Here is an 18,729-nt window from a genome sequence, read left to right as displayed (position 1 = left end):
TGAGGTAGGAGGGTCACTTAAGCCCTGGAGTTGAAAGTTGCAGCAAGCTGGGCGGCGCCTGTGGCTCAGTGAGTAGGGCGCCGGCCCCATATGCCGAGGGTGGTGGGTTCAAACCCAGCCCCGGCCAAACTGCAACAACAAAAAAATAGCTGGGCGTTGTGGTGGGTGCCTGTAGTTCCAGCTGCTCTGGAGGCTGAGGCAAGAGAATCACATAAGCCCAAGAGCTGGAGGTTGCTGTGAGCCGTGTGACGCCACGGCACTCTACCGAGGGCAGTAAAGTGAGACTCTGTCTCTACAAAAAAAAAAAGAAAGAAAGTTGCAGCAAACTATTATCACACCACTGTATGGCAGCCTGGGAGATAGAGTGAGACTCTGTCTTTAAAAAAAAAAAAAAAAAATGAAGTCTTTGGGAAGTCAAGGTGGAAGGATCATTTGAGCTCAGGAGTTTGAGACCAGCCTGAGCAAGAGTGAGACCCTGTCTCTATTAAAAATAGGAAAATTAGCCAGGCGTTATGCTAGGCGCCTGTAGTCCTAGCTCCTCAAGAAGCCAAGGTAGGAGGATCACTTGAGCCCAAAAGAGGTTGCTGTGAGCTGGGCTAAAGCCATGGCACTCTAGCCTGGGCAATGGAAAGAGACTCTGTCTGAAAACAAACAAAAAAATGTAGTCAGTGCTACATAGTAGTATAACAAAGGTGTTTATTCAGTTGTGAAATTAAAAATTTAATATACATTACTCTGCAAGTTCCAAGTTTTCTGCAGATTGGTATATATTCAAAGCATTTCTTCCCTAAAGAAAAAGAATATATTATTTTTTTTTTGAGACAGAGCCTTAAGCTGTTGCCCTGGGTAGAGTGCTGTGGCATCACAGCTCACAGCAACCTCCAACTCCTGGGCTTAAATAAGGCTCTTGCCTCAGCCTCCCAAGTAGCTGGGACTACAGGCTCCCGCCACAACATCCAGCTATTTTTTGGTTGTAGTTATCGTTGTTTGGCAGGCCCGGGCGGGATTTGAACCCACAGCTCTGGTGTATGTGGCTGGCGCCTTAGCCACTTGAGCTACAGGTGCCAAGCCCCTAAAGAAAAAATTAAACCAAAACTTTTTCTCACGACAGTATCTTTTCAACAAACTAGTATGATTCTAGGACCAGAGCAGGTGAAGAAAATATAATAGTCTAGAAAGACACAAATGCATGTATAATGGAAATTTATCAAGTGAGAAAAACCACCTTTCAAATTGGTGGCAGAAAGGCAGAGAAAGTGGTGTTAAAATAACCGCTAGATTTAGAAGGTGGGGTAGAGAATAAAGTTATACTTTTGCCTCAAATTTTAGATCAAAATGAATTCTTAGAAGATTAAGATTAAGGCTCAGCACCTGTAGTTCAAGCGGCTAAGGCCACTGGAGCTGACAGGTTCGAACCCAGCCCAGACCTGCCAAACAATGACAACTACAACCGAAAAATAGCCGTGTTGTGGCCGGCGCCTGTAGTCCCAGCTACTTGGGAGGCTTAGGCAAGAGAATCACCTAAGCCCAAGAGTTTGAGGTTGCTGTGAGCTGTGACTCCACAGCATGCTACCAAGGGCAACATAGTAAGACACTGTCTCAAAAAAAAAAAAGAAAAGAAAGAAATATTCCCATTGTATGTTACAGGCAAGGGGTTCAGATTTTCAACAATCTAGGAACTTTTACAAACCATTTATCATTAGTTCTACCAAAGAATACAGCTGACCAAAAACTACATGAAAATGATTTGCAGCCTCCAGTAGTCAAAAAATAGTAAATTAAGAGTAATAATCACCCTATCTTTACTAAAAATAGAAAAACTATGCAGCATGGTGGTGCACACCCATAGTCACAGCTGATGGAGAGACTGAGGCCAAGAGATTGAGGTTGCTGTGGCCTATGATGACGCCATGACACTCTACCCAGGGCAACAGAGTAAGACCGTCTCAGAAGGAAAAATAAAAAATAGTTAACAGTTTTAATTCTTGCTCACCATATTGACAAAATTTTTTTACTTAGCAGCGCTCTGTATTAGTTACTATTCTAGTTATCTCTTGCTGCATAACAACCCCCCTACCCTAAATAAAAAAATAAAACAGTAGCTTAAAACAATCACAGTCCTTTATTTTGTTCATGACTCTAAGGGTGAGTAGATTCAGCAAAGCAGTTCTTTCTTTGGGTCATATGCAGCTGTGATCAGACAGCAGCTGAGGCTGGAGTCCTAATTTCAAAGAGCTCACATGTCTTACGTCAGCTGGGAAAAGTCAAACAGCTGGTGTCTAGGATGGTTGGGGCCTCTCAAGTATTCCTGTGGTTTCTCTCCATGGTCTCTGAGGGTAGTTGGGCTTCTTACCTGGCCACTGAAGGCTCCTAGAGCCAGTGTCCCAAGAGAAACTATCAGAAGTCCTGCAGCATCATTCCAGTCACATTTTTTTTTATGAGTTTGAAATGGAATCATTGGCTGCTCCAAGTGCAGGGGTGTTTACAACAAATTGAGCAAAACCAGTTACAGATTCCTTTGTTCCTTTTCCACTCCCACTGCTTCATTTGACTAGCCTTTAAAAAAAATTTTTTTTAAATAAAATAAAATGAAATCATCCTTTTGGATGACAATCTGGCAATAATCATCAAAATGTATTCCCTTTAACTCAACAAGAAACTTCTAGGAATCTGTCAAGGAAATAATCAGACAAATGTTCAAATATATATGTACAAGAATGCTCATCTTATTGTTTATAACAACAAGTATTGGAACAAACCAAATACCTAAGGAAATGATTAAGTAAAAAGGTTGTTTATTAACTGTGAAAAATAATAATGTCAGTCTGTACTTACTGACATGAAAACATATCCATGTTGTGGGGAAGAAAGCTTATGACACAACAGTATGTGTGTTACAGTCCTAACTGTAGAGACTCAGTAGATGGACAATGAAATGGATATATACACACACATTAATGTATATATAGAGAGGAAAGTCTGGAAGCATATTACTAAAATGTTAACAGTATTTAGCTCTGAGTGGTGCAACTTCTGGTGAGTTTAAAAAAATATTCTATTACTCTTAAAATCTGAAATAAATTGACAGTACTCTTCATTTTGACAAATAAGATACTCATTTTTAGGTGTCAAGTTAAATAGAAAAGTATATTTAACAAAAAATAATTGACTTGGCTCTAGTGTCTTCTCTGTCCTCGAAAGAGTTGGTTTGATAAATTACAAAATTAAACTTGTCAATTTTATCTCCTACTAAATTAGCTACTTTCTCTGTCCTTGCTTCTTAGACCCCGTCATTTCTGACCTGTTAAGGTATAATAACCTCCCCTTTTTGATTCTTATGTCTTTCTTCCTGTATAATAGGTGTATATACGTGGGGGGGTACATGTGATAACATAATACATTCATATAATTTGTAAAGGTAAATCAGTGTACTTGGGATATTTTATCAACTTAAATATTTGTCTTTTCTTTATGTTAGAACTATTCAAATTCTTCTCTTCTAGCTATTTTGAAATATATAATAGATTATTATATATTTATAATAATCACCTTACTTTCTAAAACTAGGTCTTACTTCTTCTTCCAAACTCATAAATCTGTATCTATTAATTGACTTATCTTTATCCAGCTCTAACCCTGACCCTTCCTGGCCCCTCGTTGCCACCAGTCTACTCTCTCTTTTCTTGAGATCCATTTTGTTAGCTCCCACATGAGTGAGAACATGGCATATTTGTCTTTCTGTGCTTGGCTTATTTCATTTAACCTAATGACCTCCAATGCTGCCATGTTGCTGCAAATGATGAAGATTTCATTGTTTTTCATGAGTGAGCAGTAGTCCATGGTGTAAATGTACCACATTTCCTTTTTTTTTTTTTTTTTTTTCAGATTACTATGAGGGGACATATGATTAGATTAAATTGTTTGCATCCAAGTTGTACTTGTGTCCCTCATCCAGGAAGTATGCGGTATGCCCATGCGTTGTTCCCATTGGAATGTACCACATTTTCTTTATCCATTCATCTATTAATGGACACTTAGGTTGATTCCTTATTTGGGCTGTTGTGAATAATGCTGCAATAAACATGGGCGTGCAGATATATTTTTGATATATTGATTTCCTTTCTTGTGCATATATACCCAGTAGCAGTCTCATCCATTTCTGATTCATTCTTTCTCCAAAGTGCAAGAAGAATCTTTTACAGACCCAAATCTAAGTGTGTTACTCTTCTGCTTAGAATACTTCGGTGTCCACCCCCCACCCCACTGCTCTCTGGTGAAGGCCTAACTTGATAGCATGGTACATTAACTCCCCGGCCTGTAGTACCCCTCTGTTGTGCTAGCTACATAGAGTCACAAGCCTTTCAGGATTTAGCTTGGCCACCCTTTCCTACAAGATCTTCTGTTACAACCCACCCCTCAACCCCATCCTGAGGCAAAGTTAATGCTTTTGCTCTATGCTCCCATGTCACCTTATCCTTATCTTTAACTGATAGCATTTAATATGGTATTGCAGTGCCCATTAGAGTCTCTTTCCTCTACTGGACTCTTAAGTTTTCTAAGGGTAGAAAACAACTGTTATCTTTTTCATCCTTCTATCCCCATAATTTAGTATCCTGCCTCATACATAATAGAATTTTTAAAATACATGCAGAATAATGAATCAATCAGTCCATCTCCTTTTTTTTTAGGCAGAGTCTCACTCTGTCGCCCTTGGTAGGGTTTCGTGGCGTCACAGCTCACAGCAACCTCCAACTCTTGGGCTTAAGCGATTCTCTTGCCTCAGCCTCCTGAGTAGCTGGGACTACAGGTGCCCACCACAATGCCCGGCTCTTTTTTGTTGCAATAGCCACTGCTGTTTTAGCTGGCCAGGGTCAGGTTCAAACCCACCACCCTTGTTATATGGAGCCTGTGCCCTACCCACTGAGCCACAGGCACCGCCCCATCTCCTTTCTTAAAACTGCAATTAGACGGGTCAGCACCTGTGGCTCAGTCAGTGGGGTGCCTGCCCCATGTACCAAGGGTGCAGGTTCAAACCTGGGCCCGGCCAAACTGCAACAAAAAATAGCCGGGCATTGTGGCAGGCCCCTCTAGTCCCAGCTACTCAGGAGGCAGAGGCAAGAGAATTGCCTAGGCCCAAGAGCTGGAGATTGCTGTGAGCTGTGACATAAGAGCACTCTACCAAGGATAACAAAATGAGACTCTGTCTCTAAAAAAAAACCCTGCAATTAGAGGGTGGCGCTTGTGGCTCAGTGAGTATGGTGCCAGCCCCATATACTAAGGGTGGCGATTCAAACCTGCGCCTGCCAAACTGCAACAAAAAAAATAGCCGGGCGTTGTGGCGGGTGCCTGTAGTCCCAGCTACTTGGGAGACTGAGGCAAGAGAATCGCAACTGCAGTTAGAAAGCTAATAAGATTTTTTTAGCTGAAATCAGGAAACAGGGAAAGAATAAGTGGTATATTGAGCTTTTGAATGAAATTCCAATTCCCAATCATATAAAATGAGAGGCAGTTAAAATAGCAAGGACTATGTTGGTTGGTCTTATGCTACCTACATCTATGGTCTGAGACAACTTTTTGATCACAATTTTCTGATTTCTTGATTCTTCATTCTGTATTTTACCTTGTTGGGATATAGCAATAGAAAAAAAAATCTACAACCAACAACGTGAAACTTGGTTTTATTTCCCTCAATTATAGAAGAAATGCAATTTTTTTTTTTTTTTTTTTGAAGGAGTTTCACTCTGTCACCCTAGGTAGAGTGCTATGACATCATAGCTGAGAGCAACCTCCAAACTCCTGGGCTCAAGCGATCCTTTTGCCTCAGTTTTTCACTGTTGTTGTTGTTGTTGCAGTTGTCACTGTTGTTTAGCTGGCCCAGGCCAGGTTCGAACCCACCACCCTTGGTTTAGGTGGCTGGTGCCCTACTCTCAGTTTTACATTTTTAGTAGAGACTGTATCTTTCTCTTACTCATGCTGGCCTCAAACTCATGAGATAAGTTATATCCCCTTTAGGTTTCTCTTGCCTCTGCCTCCCACAGTGTTGGGATTACAGGTGTGAGCCACTTTGCCCAGCCAAGAAATGCAGTATTTTAAAACAAAAATTTGGCAAATTAAAAAATGAAAAATGAAGAAATTTTAAAACCACCTAAAAGCTCACTTCCATGAGATATAATAATTTCATTTTTGTGTTTTTCCTTTCTTTGTTTCAACATTTTTTCTTCCACATTGTTGCTTCAGGAGCATTTCCCAGCCACCCTGGCCCCTTTGTAGTTCCTACAAGCTGTGGTACCAGCATCTCTGCAGCTGCTATCTCTTTGACCCAAAGCACACTTCCTTGGACCACTGCAGGACAACAAAGGATCTTGGCCTGAATAATGACTGATTCTGTTTCCAAATTCTTCCTAACTTCTAGACTAGAAGTCCAGTAGCGCTTGCCCAATATATAATTAAAGTTGTTTATGAGCCTGTGCAGGGGCTCACACCTCTAATCCTAGCACTCTGGGAGGCCAAGGCCAGAGGATGACATGAGCTCAGGAGCTAGAGACCAGACTGAGCAAGAGTGGGACCCTGTCTCTACTAAAAATACAAAAATTGGCTAGGCCAGGAGGCTGAGGCAGGAGGATCGCTTGAGCCCCAGGAGTTTGATGTTACAGTGATGTCACTGCACTCTACCAAGGGTGACAGAGTAAGACTCTGTCTCAAAAAAAAAAAAAAGGTTGTTTATGTTACTATGCGAGTAAGAAGCTTTTTTAACAACACTTCGTGGTTTGCTCAGTGAGTCTCAAATTATTCATATCCTGGAAAAGCAGAATAACAACCATTCCTTCAGTGTATTTTTCTTGACATGTGAGGAGTCTATCCCTTGCCACCTCCTGAGGCTGGAACTCCTTCTATTTTTTTCTCACCCCAAAAGTTAAGTATTTATATGTTCCTTATTTTTATTAAAGGAAATTTTGTAATTTCATGGGGCCTTAGGGTTGGGCCCCTATCTTGCTCTCTTCAGTATCCTCAGACAGTGGTTCTCCAATTGTGGGTCCCAAAACCATTGGCCATAAGCATTACCTGGAAACTTTTTGGAAATGCATATTCTCAACCCCACCCTAAGCTGAGTGAATAAGAAACTCTGGGGGTGCCCACAGATCTGTGCATTCCCTTGTTCTCCAGATAACTCTGATATGTGCTACAGTTTGAGAACTTCTGCTTCAGGGAATTCTTATCCCTGGGTCCCAGCCTCAGGAGGTTCTCAGACTTGCTGACAGTAACCAGCCTGGTCCACAGTTAAGTCTTCATAGCTGCACATAACACCCTGTTGCTTTAGCCACATAATCTCTTCCTGACCTGCCTGATGCTGGCTATTTTCTTTGACTCCAATCTGTCATTGTAGCCTGTGGGCCTCCCGTTACTGTGGCCTGTCTGGCTGGATTTTACCTGAGCAGCTGCAAGAGGGTTGGTCTAACATCCCCATCACCTGCCCCAAGTGAACTTATCTTGCCCTAAGTTATATCCTCTAGGTGTCTCCTTAAGTTAACCCTCCCATTCACAATCCTGACAAAAGATATGACACATATCTTAATAACTAATTGAAAGCAGAGGTTCAAAGGACAAACTAAAATTCACCAATGCTTGGGTTGTTCAGAATTCATAAGAAGGAGAAAGAATGGGGAGAGACTTTTTGCTGTAATATCTATTTATATTCTCTGATTTTTGAGCAAAATGAATGTGTTACCTACTCAAAAATCATCATATTTATTCTCAAAAATGCATAGTAAAAATAAAAATAGGGAAATTTCCTGGAAGAAGTGAGTTACGAATTTTATCTAGAATTGTGCAAGGGGCAAAGGTTAATGATGAAGAGAAGGGAGCACATTCCAGATGAGAAAGGGAGAGTGGTAACCAGGCTAGTGCAATCCACACAGAGACTGCAGATAGATTGGGTCCAGAGCCAGTGCTAACTGGTGTGATTTTACGAAATTATGCTGTTTTTGACAACCGTGTTTAGGTTGTAGAATTCCACTGAAAGACGGAGATGAAAAAACAGATGAAGACCCGGATGGGCCATATTCAGAAGATGAGATGTTAACACACAGAGGGCTTCGGAGGACACAAAGCATGAAATCTGTGAAAACCAGCAAAGGCCGCAAGGAGGTTAGTGCACAGTTGTTTACCTAAGGATTAGTATTAAGGGATTTCCTTGCTGCTGATCTTAGGATATTAATGATCCATAAATGAAGGATTGGAAAGGTAAAGCAGCAATCATATTGAAAGTTCTTTATTCAGATCAGAGTGTTAGGACTACAGGAAATTTTGAAAAAGGTAAATTCCTAGTCTTCCACTCTAAGTAGAAAATGGTGTTTCCACACAGCAGATTACATGGTTACTGTGACTACCCAGTGCCAGCCCTCTGCACAAGCAAGAAAAGCAACTAACAAAATTAACTACTTTTGCTTTCAGTCAAACTAATATGATTGTATAATAAACATTTATCTGTCTTAATACATTATCTTCGTGCCCGGAAAGCAGTGAATTACAGTGAATGACCTCAGATCATTATGATCAATCTTCATTGACGTTATACTAGGCAAAATATAAATAACATTAATGCTTTCATTAGTTGTAAAAGTAATCTATAATATATAGCCAATATAGCACCAACTACATACCCACTGTGCATGATTAGTAGGATAATTGAATTTTTATATCAGAAAGGTTTTTTTAAATGTCTGTAATTATGAATAATTAAATCTTATATAATTTTTTTAAATTAATTCTTAATACATTTCTCTCTTCAGGTACGGTATGGATCACTAAAATACAAAGTGAAGAAGAGACCACAAGTATATTTTTAGTCATCTGCACTTCAAAAATCCAAAATTCAAAATTTTGTGAATACATTGATTTCATTTTCTGATATGATATATTTAGGATCTACTCATTAAAACAATTGTGGCGGTGATAGGATTTATTTATCTTTAAATCGTGGCAGTGATAGGATTTACTTTCATGAATTTAAATCATTTTTATTTCTTTAACAATTTCTTCTAAATATTGACTGCTCAAGGTAGTTAGGCAAGATGTACTAATACGTATATATATCAGAAAGTATAGAAAATCATGTTATCTTTTTTCAGTCAGTAACATTAAGTGCCTGAGATACAAGATGAAACATAAGCCCACAGTATACTTGAAAAGAGTCTTTTTATGGTTCAGGATAAATCAGCCTTTATGGTGTTGTATTGTGTTTACCTCCATTATCTATCACATGAGAATAGTAATTAAACAGGCCTCTGACCTGGCAGTGATATAACAAGGACATAATGTAAGAAAATAAAGTATGATACTCTTTTTAAGTTTTTACTTTTAGAATACTTTCTAGTTTTTCTACCATTAACTGAAAGTCTTTGAAACAAATATTTGAAAACCAGGTATCCACATAGCACTTTTATTCCTGTCTAGTTTTGCACACTTGAAAATTGTTTACTTATTTTACAACTGTATATTTACTTTAAGTTTTATTGACACTGTCTTTATTGTTATTTGTCCTATTCTGACATGTCAAATTTATGCCTTGAATTATATCATCTCTTTTTCTGTGGGTTTCATTTGTTAAATTCAGTGTATTTTAGTAATATAAAAATATACCTAATTGTATAGTTTTAACTATGTTTAATTATCTTCTTAACAAATAAAAAGTTTGTTAAGGGTGTCACCTGTAGCTCAGTGGGTAGAGCACCTGCCACATACAACGAGGGTGGCAGGTTCGAACCCAGCCCAGGCCAGCTAAAAAACAACAATGATAACTGCAACAAAAAAATAGCCAGGTGTTGTGGCAGGTGCCTGTAGTCCCAGCTACTCGGGAGGCTGAGGCAAGAGAACTACTTAAGCCCAAGAGTTTGAGATTGCTGTGAGCTGTGATGCCACAGTACTCTACCTAGGGTGACATAGTAAGAATCTGTCTCAAAAACAAAAAAACATTAACCAGTTTTCCATATTTAGCTATATAAAGGAGTTAAACTCAGTTTTTGTCAACACTGATTACATTTTTAGCCTTTAAAAATGGTAGCTTTTAGGCTGGGTGCAGCGGCTCATGCCTGTAATCTCAGCACTCTGGAGGCTGAGGCAGGTAGATTGCCTAAGCTCAGGAGTTCAAGAGCAGCCTAAGCAAGAGGGAGACCCCCTCTATAAAAAAATAGCTGGGTGTTGTGGCAGCTTCCTGTAGTCCCAGATACTTGGGAGGCTGAGGCAAGAGAAATCACTTGAGCCCAACAGTTTGAGGTTGCTGTGAGCAATGATGCCATGGCACTCTACCAAGGGTAGACAAAATAAGACTCTCTCAAAAGAAAAGGTAGCTTTTGTGAAATAGAGTCAGAGATCAGTGTAACACTTAGGTCCCTTCTAATTCATAAAATTCTTCAACAACCAGTCCATTCACAAGCTTGGCATTAATATGTACTGATGGTTTATAAATCTAGCTTCAACTAAAATAATTTGAAGCTCTTCCAGCTGAAATAATTTCCTGATTCTGTGCAAAATACAGACATCCTTATTGCTACATATTAGAAGCTATTAGGAAAATATCATTTTTTAATCAAAGAGGTTTTTGAGTTATTGAACTCTGAGACTTTCTTAGCTTTTACTGATAACTATGCATTATGAACCCTACGTCAATATATTTTTGGTGATTGTTTTAGTGATCAGTGATCACATTTGTGCTTATTATGATTGTTTTGAAAATTTACTTGACTGTTCTACATGTTTACCCAAAAGAAAAAATGAGAGTTTGGGCGGCTCCTGTGGTTCAGTGAGTAGGGTGCCGGCCCCATATGCTGAGGGTGGCGGGTTCAAACCCAGCCCCGGCCAAACTGCAACAACAAAAAAATAGCCGGGCGTTGTGGCGGGCGCCTGTAGTCCCAGCTGCTCGGGAGGCTGAGGCAGAGAATCGCTTAAGCCCAGGAGTTGCAGGTTGCTGTGAGCCGTGTGACGCCACGGCACTCTACCTGAGGGCAGTACAGTGAGACTCTGTCTCTACAAAAAAAAAAAAAAAAAAAAAAAAATGAGAGTTTCGTGAGATTTTTGACCTTTCTACTTTTTAAGAAATTAAACCAGCTAGTAATATATAATCAGGACCTCCTCTGAGCACTGGTAGAGAACAGGAGTACCTTGGTATAATATATACATTGTCTCTTGATACTGCTCTTAAAACTTGTGTAGATTATTTCACATTCTTGATATATAACATCCAGTAAAAATTCATTTAGTTTTTTTTCTCCTACTGTTTAACTCTACAAATAACACTATCTGTGTTTTCCTTTACTAATTTCTTTTTTTTTTGTTTGTTTGTTTTTTTTGTCGAGACAGAGTTCTACCCTATGCCCTGAGCAGAGGGCAATGGCATCGTAGCTCACTGCAACCTCAGACTCCGGCTGTGGGCATCCTGCTGCCTCAGCCTCCGAAGCCGCTGGGATTACAGGCGCTCGCCGTGGCGCCCGGCTGGGTTTTTCCATTTTTTTCCATGAGTCGGGGTCTCACTCTTGCTCAGACAAGCCTCGAACTCCTGAGCTCAAGCAATCCTCCCTCCTCAGCCTCCCACAGTGCTGGGATTACAGGCGTGAGCCACCGCGCCCGGCTTCCTTTACTAATTTCTAGCCCTTTGATTTCTGTTCAAAATTCCTATGAATTCTAACTGTAAACTCTTGAAAGAGTTTTATTTATGTTGCCCAGCACTACACTTCTCAATACAAATGCTGCACCATGCTTATCTTTTGTACACAAAGGCAGTGTCATCTCAAATTGCCTAAAAAGGTCTTGTATGTAACCACAAATCAAAAACATTATCTGTGGGGGCAGAATTACACCATTTTATTTTTTTTCTAATCTCAGTATTAAATCTATTCCTTAGTAAACTCATATGCTGTTTTAAATTGTAGGAATTATTTAGCCCTCTATACTTTTAGAATCAAAATGCTTCATCAAAGACACCACCAGTGGCTCAGCGCCCATAGCTCAGTGGTTAGGGCACCAGCCACACACACCAGGGCTGGTGGGCTCTGCTAAGCCTGGCTGGGGCCTGCTAAACAATGACAACAACAAAAAACTAGACAGGCTTTGTGGCGGGCACCTGTAGTCCCAGCTATTTGGGAGGCTGAGGCAAGAGAATCACTTAAGCCCAAGAGTTGGTTGCTGTGAGCTATGACCCCAGGGCCACACAGTGAGACTCTATCTCAAAAAAAAAAAAGAAAAAAAAAGCACCACCAGTCTCAAAGAAGTAGTGCAAAGCCTTCTCTTTAACTATATAGTTATACAGTTTCGCATTCTAGTGCTTCCTCTGATACATCTTCTATTACATCTTTGTACACAGTTGATATCATTTTGTTCTTCTATCATTTCTTTTTTCCCCCTTTATATTTCTTAAATTTTGGTTCTATTCCCTGACATGTGTTTTAGCATGCACCTTTCTTTGAATTTGTTCTAATAAGCTTATGCATTATTAAGCTTATGTTTAAGATAGAACAGGCCTTTTTTTTTTTTTTTATCTGCTTTTAAGCCTATTGATTTTAAAACAGGTAAATTATCCGTAGTCCACAGTGCCTTGGTTTTCCACTGCCAACACATGGGGCCTGGCATTAGCTACACAAACCTCTTTAGGGCACTATTTTGGTAGCTGTTCAAGTTTACCCAGAAATTGTAGCAGGTGTTTTATTTTACTATATATTCATTCAATTTGTTCATTAATATCTAACTATTTCCAGGGTTTGTTTAGGAGTAAGAATTTGTCTATTCTTTAGTTTACCATATTTTTTTCTGGTATAAAAAGAGCCCAGAAGTCAGCCTTATTGCTAAGTAATTAATTATGTTAAACCCATCTAGGTTCTATATAAGATCACTTCTATTTCACATATATATAAGAATTTGGCTAAAAAAATTATACTGCCTTCATTACTAGTTGTAAATACTTGACTACACTAATTAAGAGAACAAAATTATTAAAGTGTTTTCAGGGATCTTAGTCCATATGTCACCACCAAAGATTTTTACAGTATTAAAAAGTGTGTAAATATCCCAATTTCTGTAAAACATTACAGAATAATGTTAGATATTATTCTTAGATAAATGTTTTCTTTCTCTGTTTTTTTGAATAACAATCTGTGCTTTCCAAAAATGCTTGAACTTTTATGTTGAAAAATATATAATACTATTTTATATGAAATATGATTAATTTGTATTCTTAATTGGAATGGACTAAATTTTCATTTGAATTATCCTTACCTGGAAAATTAAGGCGTTTATATATATTTTAAAACAATTTGCTATGTTTTCTACTGTTTAGGTTGATTCATTTGTGAAGGAATTTGATAAACTGAGAAAATCCTTGTTATTGTGGTATGCAGTGTATACTTCTTACTAAATGTCATTTAAGACTAAAGTTTTCTGAAAGTATAGCTGTTTCCTCTAAATGTTTTTAAGATTTAATCTTTTAGTAGTATTCTATGGATATATGTATATTAACTCTTTTTTAAACATTGACCATGACTTAACATTTTGTCTTCTAGTATCTTTTAAATCTATAAACTTTAATAGTTAAGAGAAAACAGTTTTGCAACATTTTAATCTCTTTGTGAAGGCTATTTTTAAGCCTACCAGTATGTGGGTAATTTTACAAGTGTGTTTTTTTGAAAACTTTAACATAAAATAAACTAATTTTATTAGGGGCAATTTGTATTTTTTTGTGTCAGAGTACATATGTTGGATTCCATGAATTGGTATTATTTCTTATTGAGTATGTCTTGATTAAATAATCAATGATACATGTACACACTTAAGATTACAAATCACCTGTAATCCTAGCACTCTGGGAGGCCAAGGCAGGTGGATTGCTGAGCTCAGAAGTTCAAGACTAGCCTGGGCAAGAGTGAAACCCCATCTCTAAAAATAGCTGGGTGTTGTGGCTGGTGCCTGCAGTCCCAGCTACTCAGGAGACTGAGACAAGAAGATCACTTGAGCCCAAGAGTTTGAGGTTGCTGTGAGCCATGACACTACGGCACTCTTACCAAGGGTAACAAAGTGAGACTTTTGCAAAAAAAAAAAAAAAAAGATTACAAATCACAGAGCAGATTATAAAAATTATCTACATTCTGAATGATCATCCTCAGGACTATGAAAGAAATACTGAGTGGTTGAATTTGGTTGTTAGAAAAGGAAGATAGGGGCAGTGCTCTTAGCTCAGTGGGTAGGGCGCTGGCCACATGCACCTAGGGTGGCTGGTTCAATCCCGGCTCAAGCCTGCTAAGCAACCAAAAAATAGCCAGGTGTTGTGGCTACCTGGGAGGCTAAGGCAAGAGAATCACTTAAGCCCACAAGTTTGAGGTTGCTGTGAGCTGTGATGCCATGGCACTCTACCAAGGGCAACAACTTGACACTCAGTCTCAAAAAAAAAAAAAAAAGAAAGAAAGAAAAGGAAGATACGGTTCGGCGCCTGTAGCTCAGTGGTTAGTATGCCATCCACATACACCGGAGCTGGTGGGTTCAAATCCTGCCCAGGCCTGCCAAACAACAATAACAACTACAACTAAAAAATAGCTGGGCATTGTGGCGGACGCCTATAGTCCCAGCTACTTGGGAGGCTGAGGCAAGAGAATCACTTAAACCCAAGAGCTTGAAGTTGCTGTGATCCGTGACGCTATGGCACTCTACCCAGGGCCACATTATCTCAAAAAAAAATAAAGAAAAAAAGGAAAAGGAAGATAGGAAATACAATGAATACAGAAATCCTAGCCATCAGTTAGCTGTTTCAGGCATAAAATAAAACACAAAAAATTCAGATTTATGTATCCTGGAAATGTTCTAGGGTTCCATCTGTTTTAAAGTCAGACGTCTGTCTGCCACACATTTAAGCGTTAGAGAGAAATCCTGGTTTAAAAAAGTTCTTTGTGTTGTTTCATTAGGATATATAATTTGTGTTAAAGTGTTTCTAGTCAGCATTTAAAACAGAGATATATGCTCATATTTATTATAAGGTACCTATTTATAATGAGCCAAAGAGGTTAGAAATTTAAGTCACAGGTAGTGGCTCACGCCTGTAATTCTACTAATCTGGGAGGCCCAGGTGGGTGGATTGCTTGAGCTCAGAAGTTCAAGACCAGCCTGAGCAAAAGCAAGATCCCGTCTCTACTTAAAATAGAAAAACTGAGGCAATGATTAGAATGATTAGGCTCAAGAGGATCACTTGAGCCTACGAGTTGGAGGTTGCTATGAGCTATGACACCATGGCACTCTATCCAGGGGATAGCGTAAGAGTCTGTCTCAAAAAAAGAAAAGAAGAAATTTAAATATATTCTCAGGAATATATATGAATGGCAGCATTTTTTTTTCAATGTTTTAGTTCCCTTAAAGTAGTTCACTATTCTTTTTTTTTTTTGGAGGAGACTTTATTTTTATTTGTTTTTTGAGACAGAGTCTCACTCCGTTGCCCTCAGTAGAGCGCTGTCGCGTCACAGCTCACAGCAACCTACAGCTCTTGGGCTTAGGCAATTCTCCTGCCTCAGCCTCCCAAGTAGCTGGGACTTAAGGCGCCTGCCACAACGCCCAGCTATTTTTTTTTTTTTTTTTGTAGAGACAGAGTCTCACTTTATGGCTCTCGGTACAGTGCCATGTTATCACATAGCTCACAGCAACCTCCAACTCGTGGGCTTAAGTGATTCTCGTGCCTCAGCCTCCCGAGTAGCTGGGACTACAGGCGCCCGCCACAACGCCGAACTATTTTTTGGTTGCAGTTCAGCCAGGGCCGGGTTTGAACCCGCCACCCTCGGTATATGGGGCCGGCGCCTTACCGACTGAGCCACAGGCGCCGCCCACGCCCAGCTATTTTTTGTTGCAGTTTGGCCAAGGCTGGTTTGAACCCACCACCCTCAGTATATGGGACCAGTGCCCTACCACTGAGCCACAGGCGCCACCCTGGTTCACTATTCTTAAAAAGAAGAGATTGGTGAAACAAAAATCATTTCAGAAGTTGATTCTTTGTTCCCTGGAAAACATTCCTCCTCTTACCTACCCATCAGTATTCTAGCCTTGAAACACTCTCCTTGTGGTCTGGCTTTGGTAATGTTGTTTAAATTACTTTTTATATAATACTTTGAATTGAAACTTTAAAGCACAGGATTAATTATCTGTGAGTGTAGGTTACTAAAGAAGTATGCTCAACAAAAGCAGGAAAATCACCATGCTTACTTTTTGTTTACTCAACAACCCCAGATGAAGAGAAAGGGAAAAGAGAAAGGAAAGCATGGTGTTTTGGCATTATGTGGAAATCAAATTAGCACCAATTTTTCTCATTCAGAAATATCCATCAGGGCGGCGCCTGTGGCTCAGTGAGCAGGGCGGCAGCCCCATATGCCAAGGGTGGCGGGTTCAAACCCATACCCCGGGCAAACTGCAACAACAACAAAAAAAATAGCTGGGCACTTGTAGTCCCAGCTACTCAGGAGGCTGAGGCAGGAGAATCACCTAAGCCCAGGAGTTGGAGGTTGCATGAGCTGTGTGATGCCATGGCTCTCTACCGAGGGCGATAAAATGAAACTCTGTCTCTACAAAAAAAAAAAAAAAGAAAGAAATATCCATCAGTTACCTACTTTGTATATCAGGACTGTATGTTCCTGCACAATGCCTGTATCCAAATGGGATGGCATAACAATTAATTTAAGGGAAATAATTCTTGCTTTTAATAAAATGAACTCACTTTTACCAAATTAATGTTTGGGTTATTTGAGTATATTTATCCTGGGATTTCTTCTACATTATTGAATAATTCATTTGGTTCTCTCAAAGAAATTATTGGGTTTTTTGTTTGTTTTTTTAAATTCTTGGTTCCCTTCTTTCCCTTACCTCTTACATCCAATACAGTAATCCTTTTGGCTTTCTCCAAATATGTCCTAAATGTGACCATCACCGTTCCACTCAAAAACCCTGGAACTTTTCTTAGTCCAAGCCATCGTCCTCATCACTCATCTGGATATATTGAACACTCGGGAGTAATCTGTACTTAAGAAAGAATTTCTTAAAACCTACTACATTTTTGGTAGCCTTACAGATTTTTCAAGGTGACTTTTAACCTTTGGTTCATAGGACAGTCACAGATTTTTGTTTTCAACTGTTACCTTTGGGGAATACTTACCAAAAAAGAGAAGGCTATGAATGGAGAAAGAAGGTGAAGAACAAGAGCAGATGCTTCTGCACATCAGTCTTGGAAGAAAAATGTTTCTCTTCTAATCATTGTTTAATGCTGGGATTTGGAAAAGATGAGTGAGGAGAGGAGTTGATAAAGCCACGTTCGAGTGTCTGGCTGAATTCTAGGGAAGCAGGTGAGGGCAGAGGTGAGCATTTCCCCCTCAGCAGTGCTAGGCCAAACTTCAGTTACACTAAACTTGAGGGCTGCAATAGATCATGGCAGTGCCAGGACTCAACGATAGTTATCTGGGTTAGTCATCGTCCTCCAAAGAAATAGAACCAGTGAAATGTGTAGACAGAGATTTATTTCAAGGAGTTGGCTCAGGTAACTGGAGGCTGGCAAGCTTAAAATCTCCCTGGTAGGCCAATACACTGGTATTTTGAGTCCAAAGGCATTCTGCAGGTAGAATTCCCTTTTCATCTAATCAGATATCAGATGAGGTCTACCCACATTATGGAGATTATGTAATCTGTTTTATTCAGTCTACTGACTTAAGTGTTAATCTCATCTAAAAATACCTTCACAGTAACATAGACTAGTGTTTGACTAAATGTTTAGATACCATGTTCTCACCAGGTTGACAGATAAAACTAACCATCACAGTATCCTTAAAATAAAATTTCGAAAGAACTCTACATCAAAATACTAAGTCATTTGACTGATTCAGTACATAGAAATGATAACTCTTAGAATTTACTAACTTACCTTAGAAAGGAAATATTGCAGCACATGGTTTATTTGGAAGAAAAAAGAATTATACTTTATAAGGTTTGAGATGCCCCTCATATTCACTTGTGATAACTAAAACATGTATCTGTTTGTTTCACACTTTAGAAAGAGACATCTCTTTTATATGTAAGGAAACCCAGACTCAATAGTGACCAACCTATGACCCCACCACAATGGGGATAGGGATAGAGATGGACCAACCTGTGACCACCTCCCATGACTTCAGGCTCCTGTTAATTCTGTCACCCTTGGTTATCCTGGAGATCAGAGAATATATAAAAAGCTAGCATAGAAATAATTCTCACCCTTTAGGTAGTATACCAAATTTTGGACTGTTTATCAGAAAATTAAATGGAGTTAAGTCATTGTAAATTAATAATAGATTTGGTTCTTAGAGTATTTTCAGGAAGGAGAGAAAGGATGCTTTTAAAATGAATGGGAAAAAGACAATTTACTGTCAATTTTTGGCTAACACAGAAAGAATTTGAAAAAGAGGATGCAGCAGAAACAGCAGTAAGTATCCTCTGGGGAAGGAAGTGCTTTCCTTCCTTCCCCTCCTTTCCACCAGTATTTGCCCCACAGCTTCCTCTCTTCAAACCACACCTTGTAAACCCTTTTATGTGTTCTGTTCACACAAGAAGAATTTTGTGTGTTGTTCCACATTGGATTGTAACTAATAAAATACATGCACACACAAAAAGTCAAATGCTTTTTTACACAGGAGATTAACTTTATTGAGTCTTTAAGTTGAAAGCAAGTACAGTTAGGATATATAGCAGGCG

At 39.2% G+C, this 18,729-nt stretch overlaps 1 protein-coding gene across 1 annotated transcript in view; it reads left to right on the top strand.

Annotated features, from left to right (window-relative positions):
- REEP3 (receptor accessory protein 3) overlaps positions 1-13,438 on the top strand; it is a 118,772-nt gene extending 105,334 nt beyond the window's left edge. The window contains exons 7-8 of the mRNA XM_053582224.1: positions 8,000-8,145; positions 8,790-13,438. Coding sequence (XP_053438199.1) covers positions 8,000-8,145; positions 8,790-8,846 — 203 coding nt within the window. The 3' untranslated portion in view covers positions 8,847-13,438. The remainder of the gene's footprint in view (positions 1-7,999; positions 8,146-8,789) is intronic.
- Positions 13,439-18,729: the final 5,291 nt, after the last annotated feature.

This window comes from Nycticebus coucang, chromosome 3 (genome assembly GCF_027406575.1).
Source record: "Nycticebus coucang isolate mNycCou1 chromosome 3, mNycCou1.pri, whole genome shotgun sequence".
NCBI classification, from domain to species: Eukaryota; Metazoa; Chordata; class Mammalia; order Primates; family Lorisidae; genus Nycticebus; species Nycticebus coucang.
This window is presented reverse-complemented; position numbering and strand designations above follow the sequence as displayed.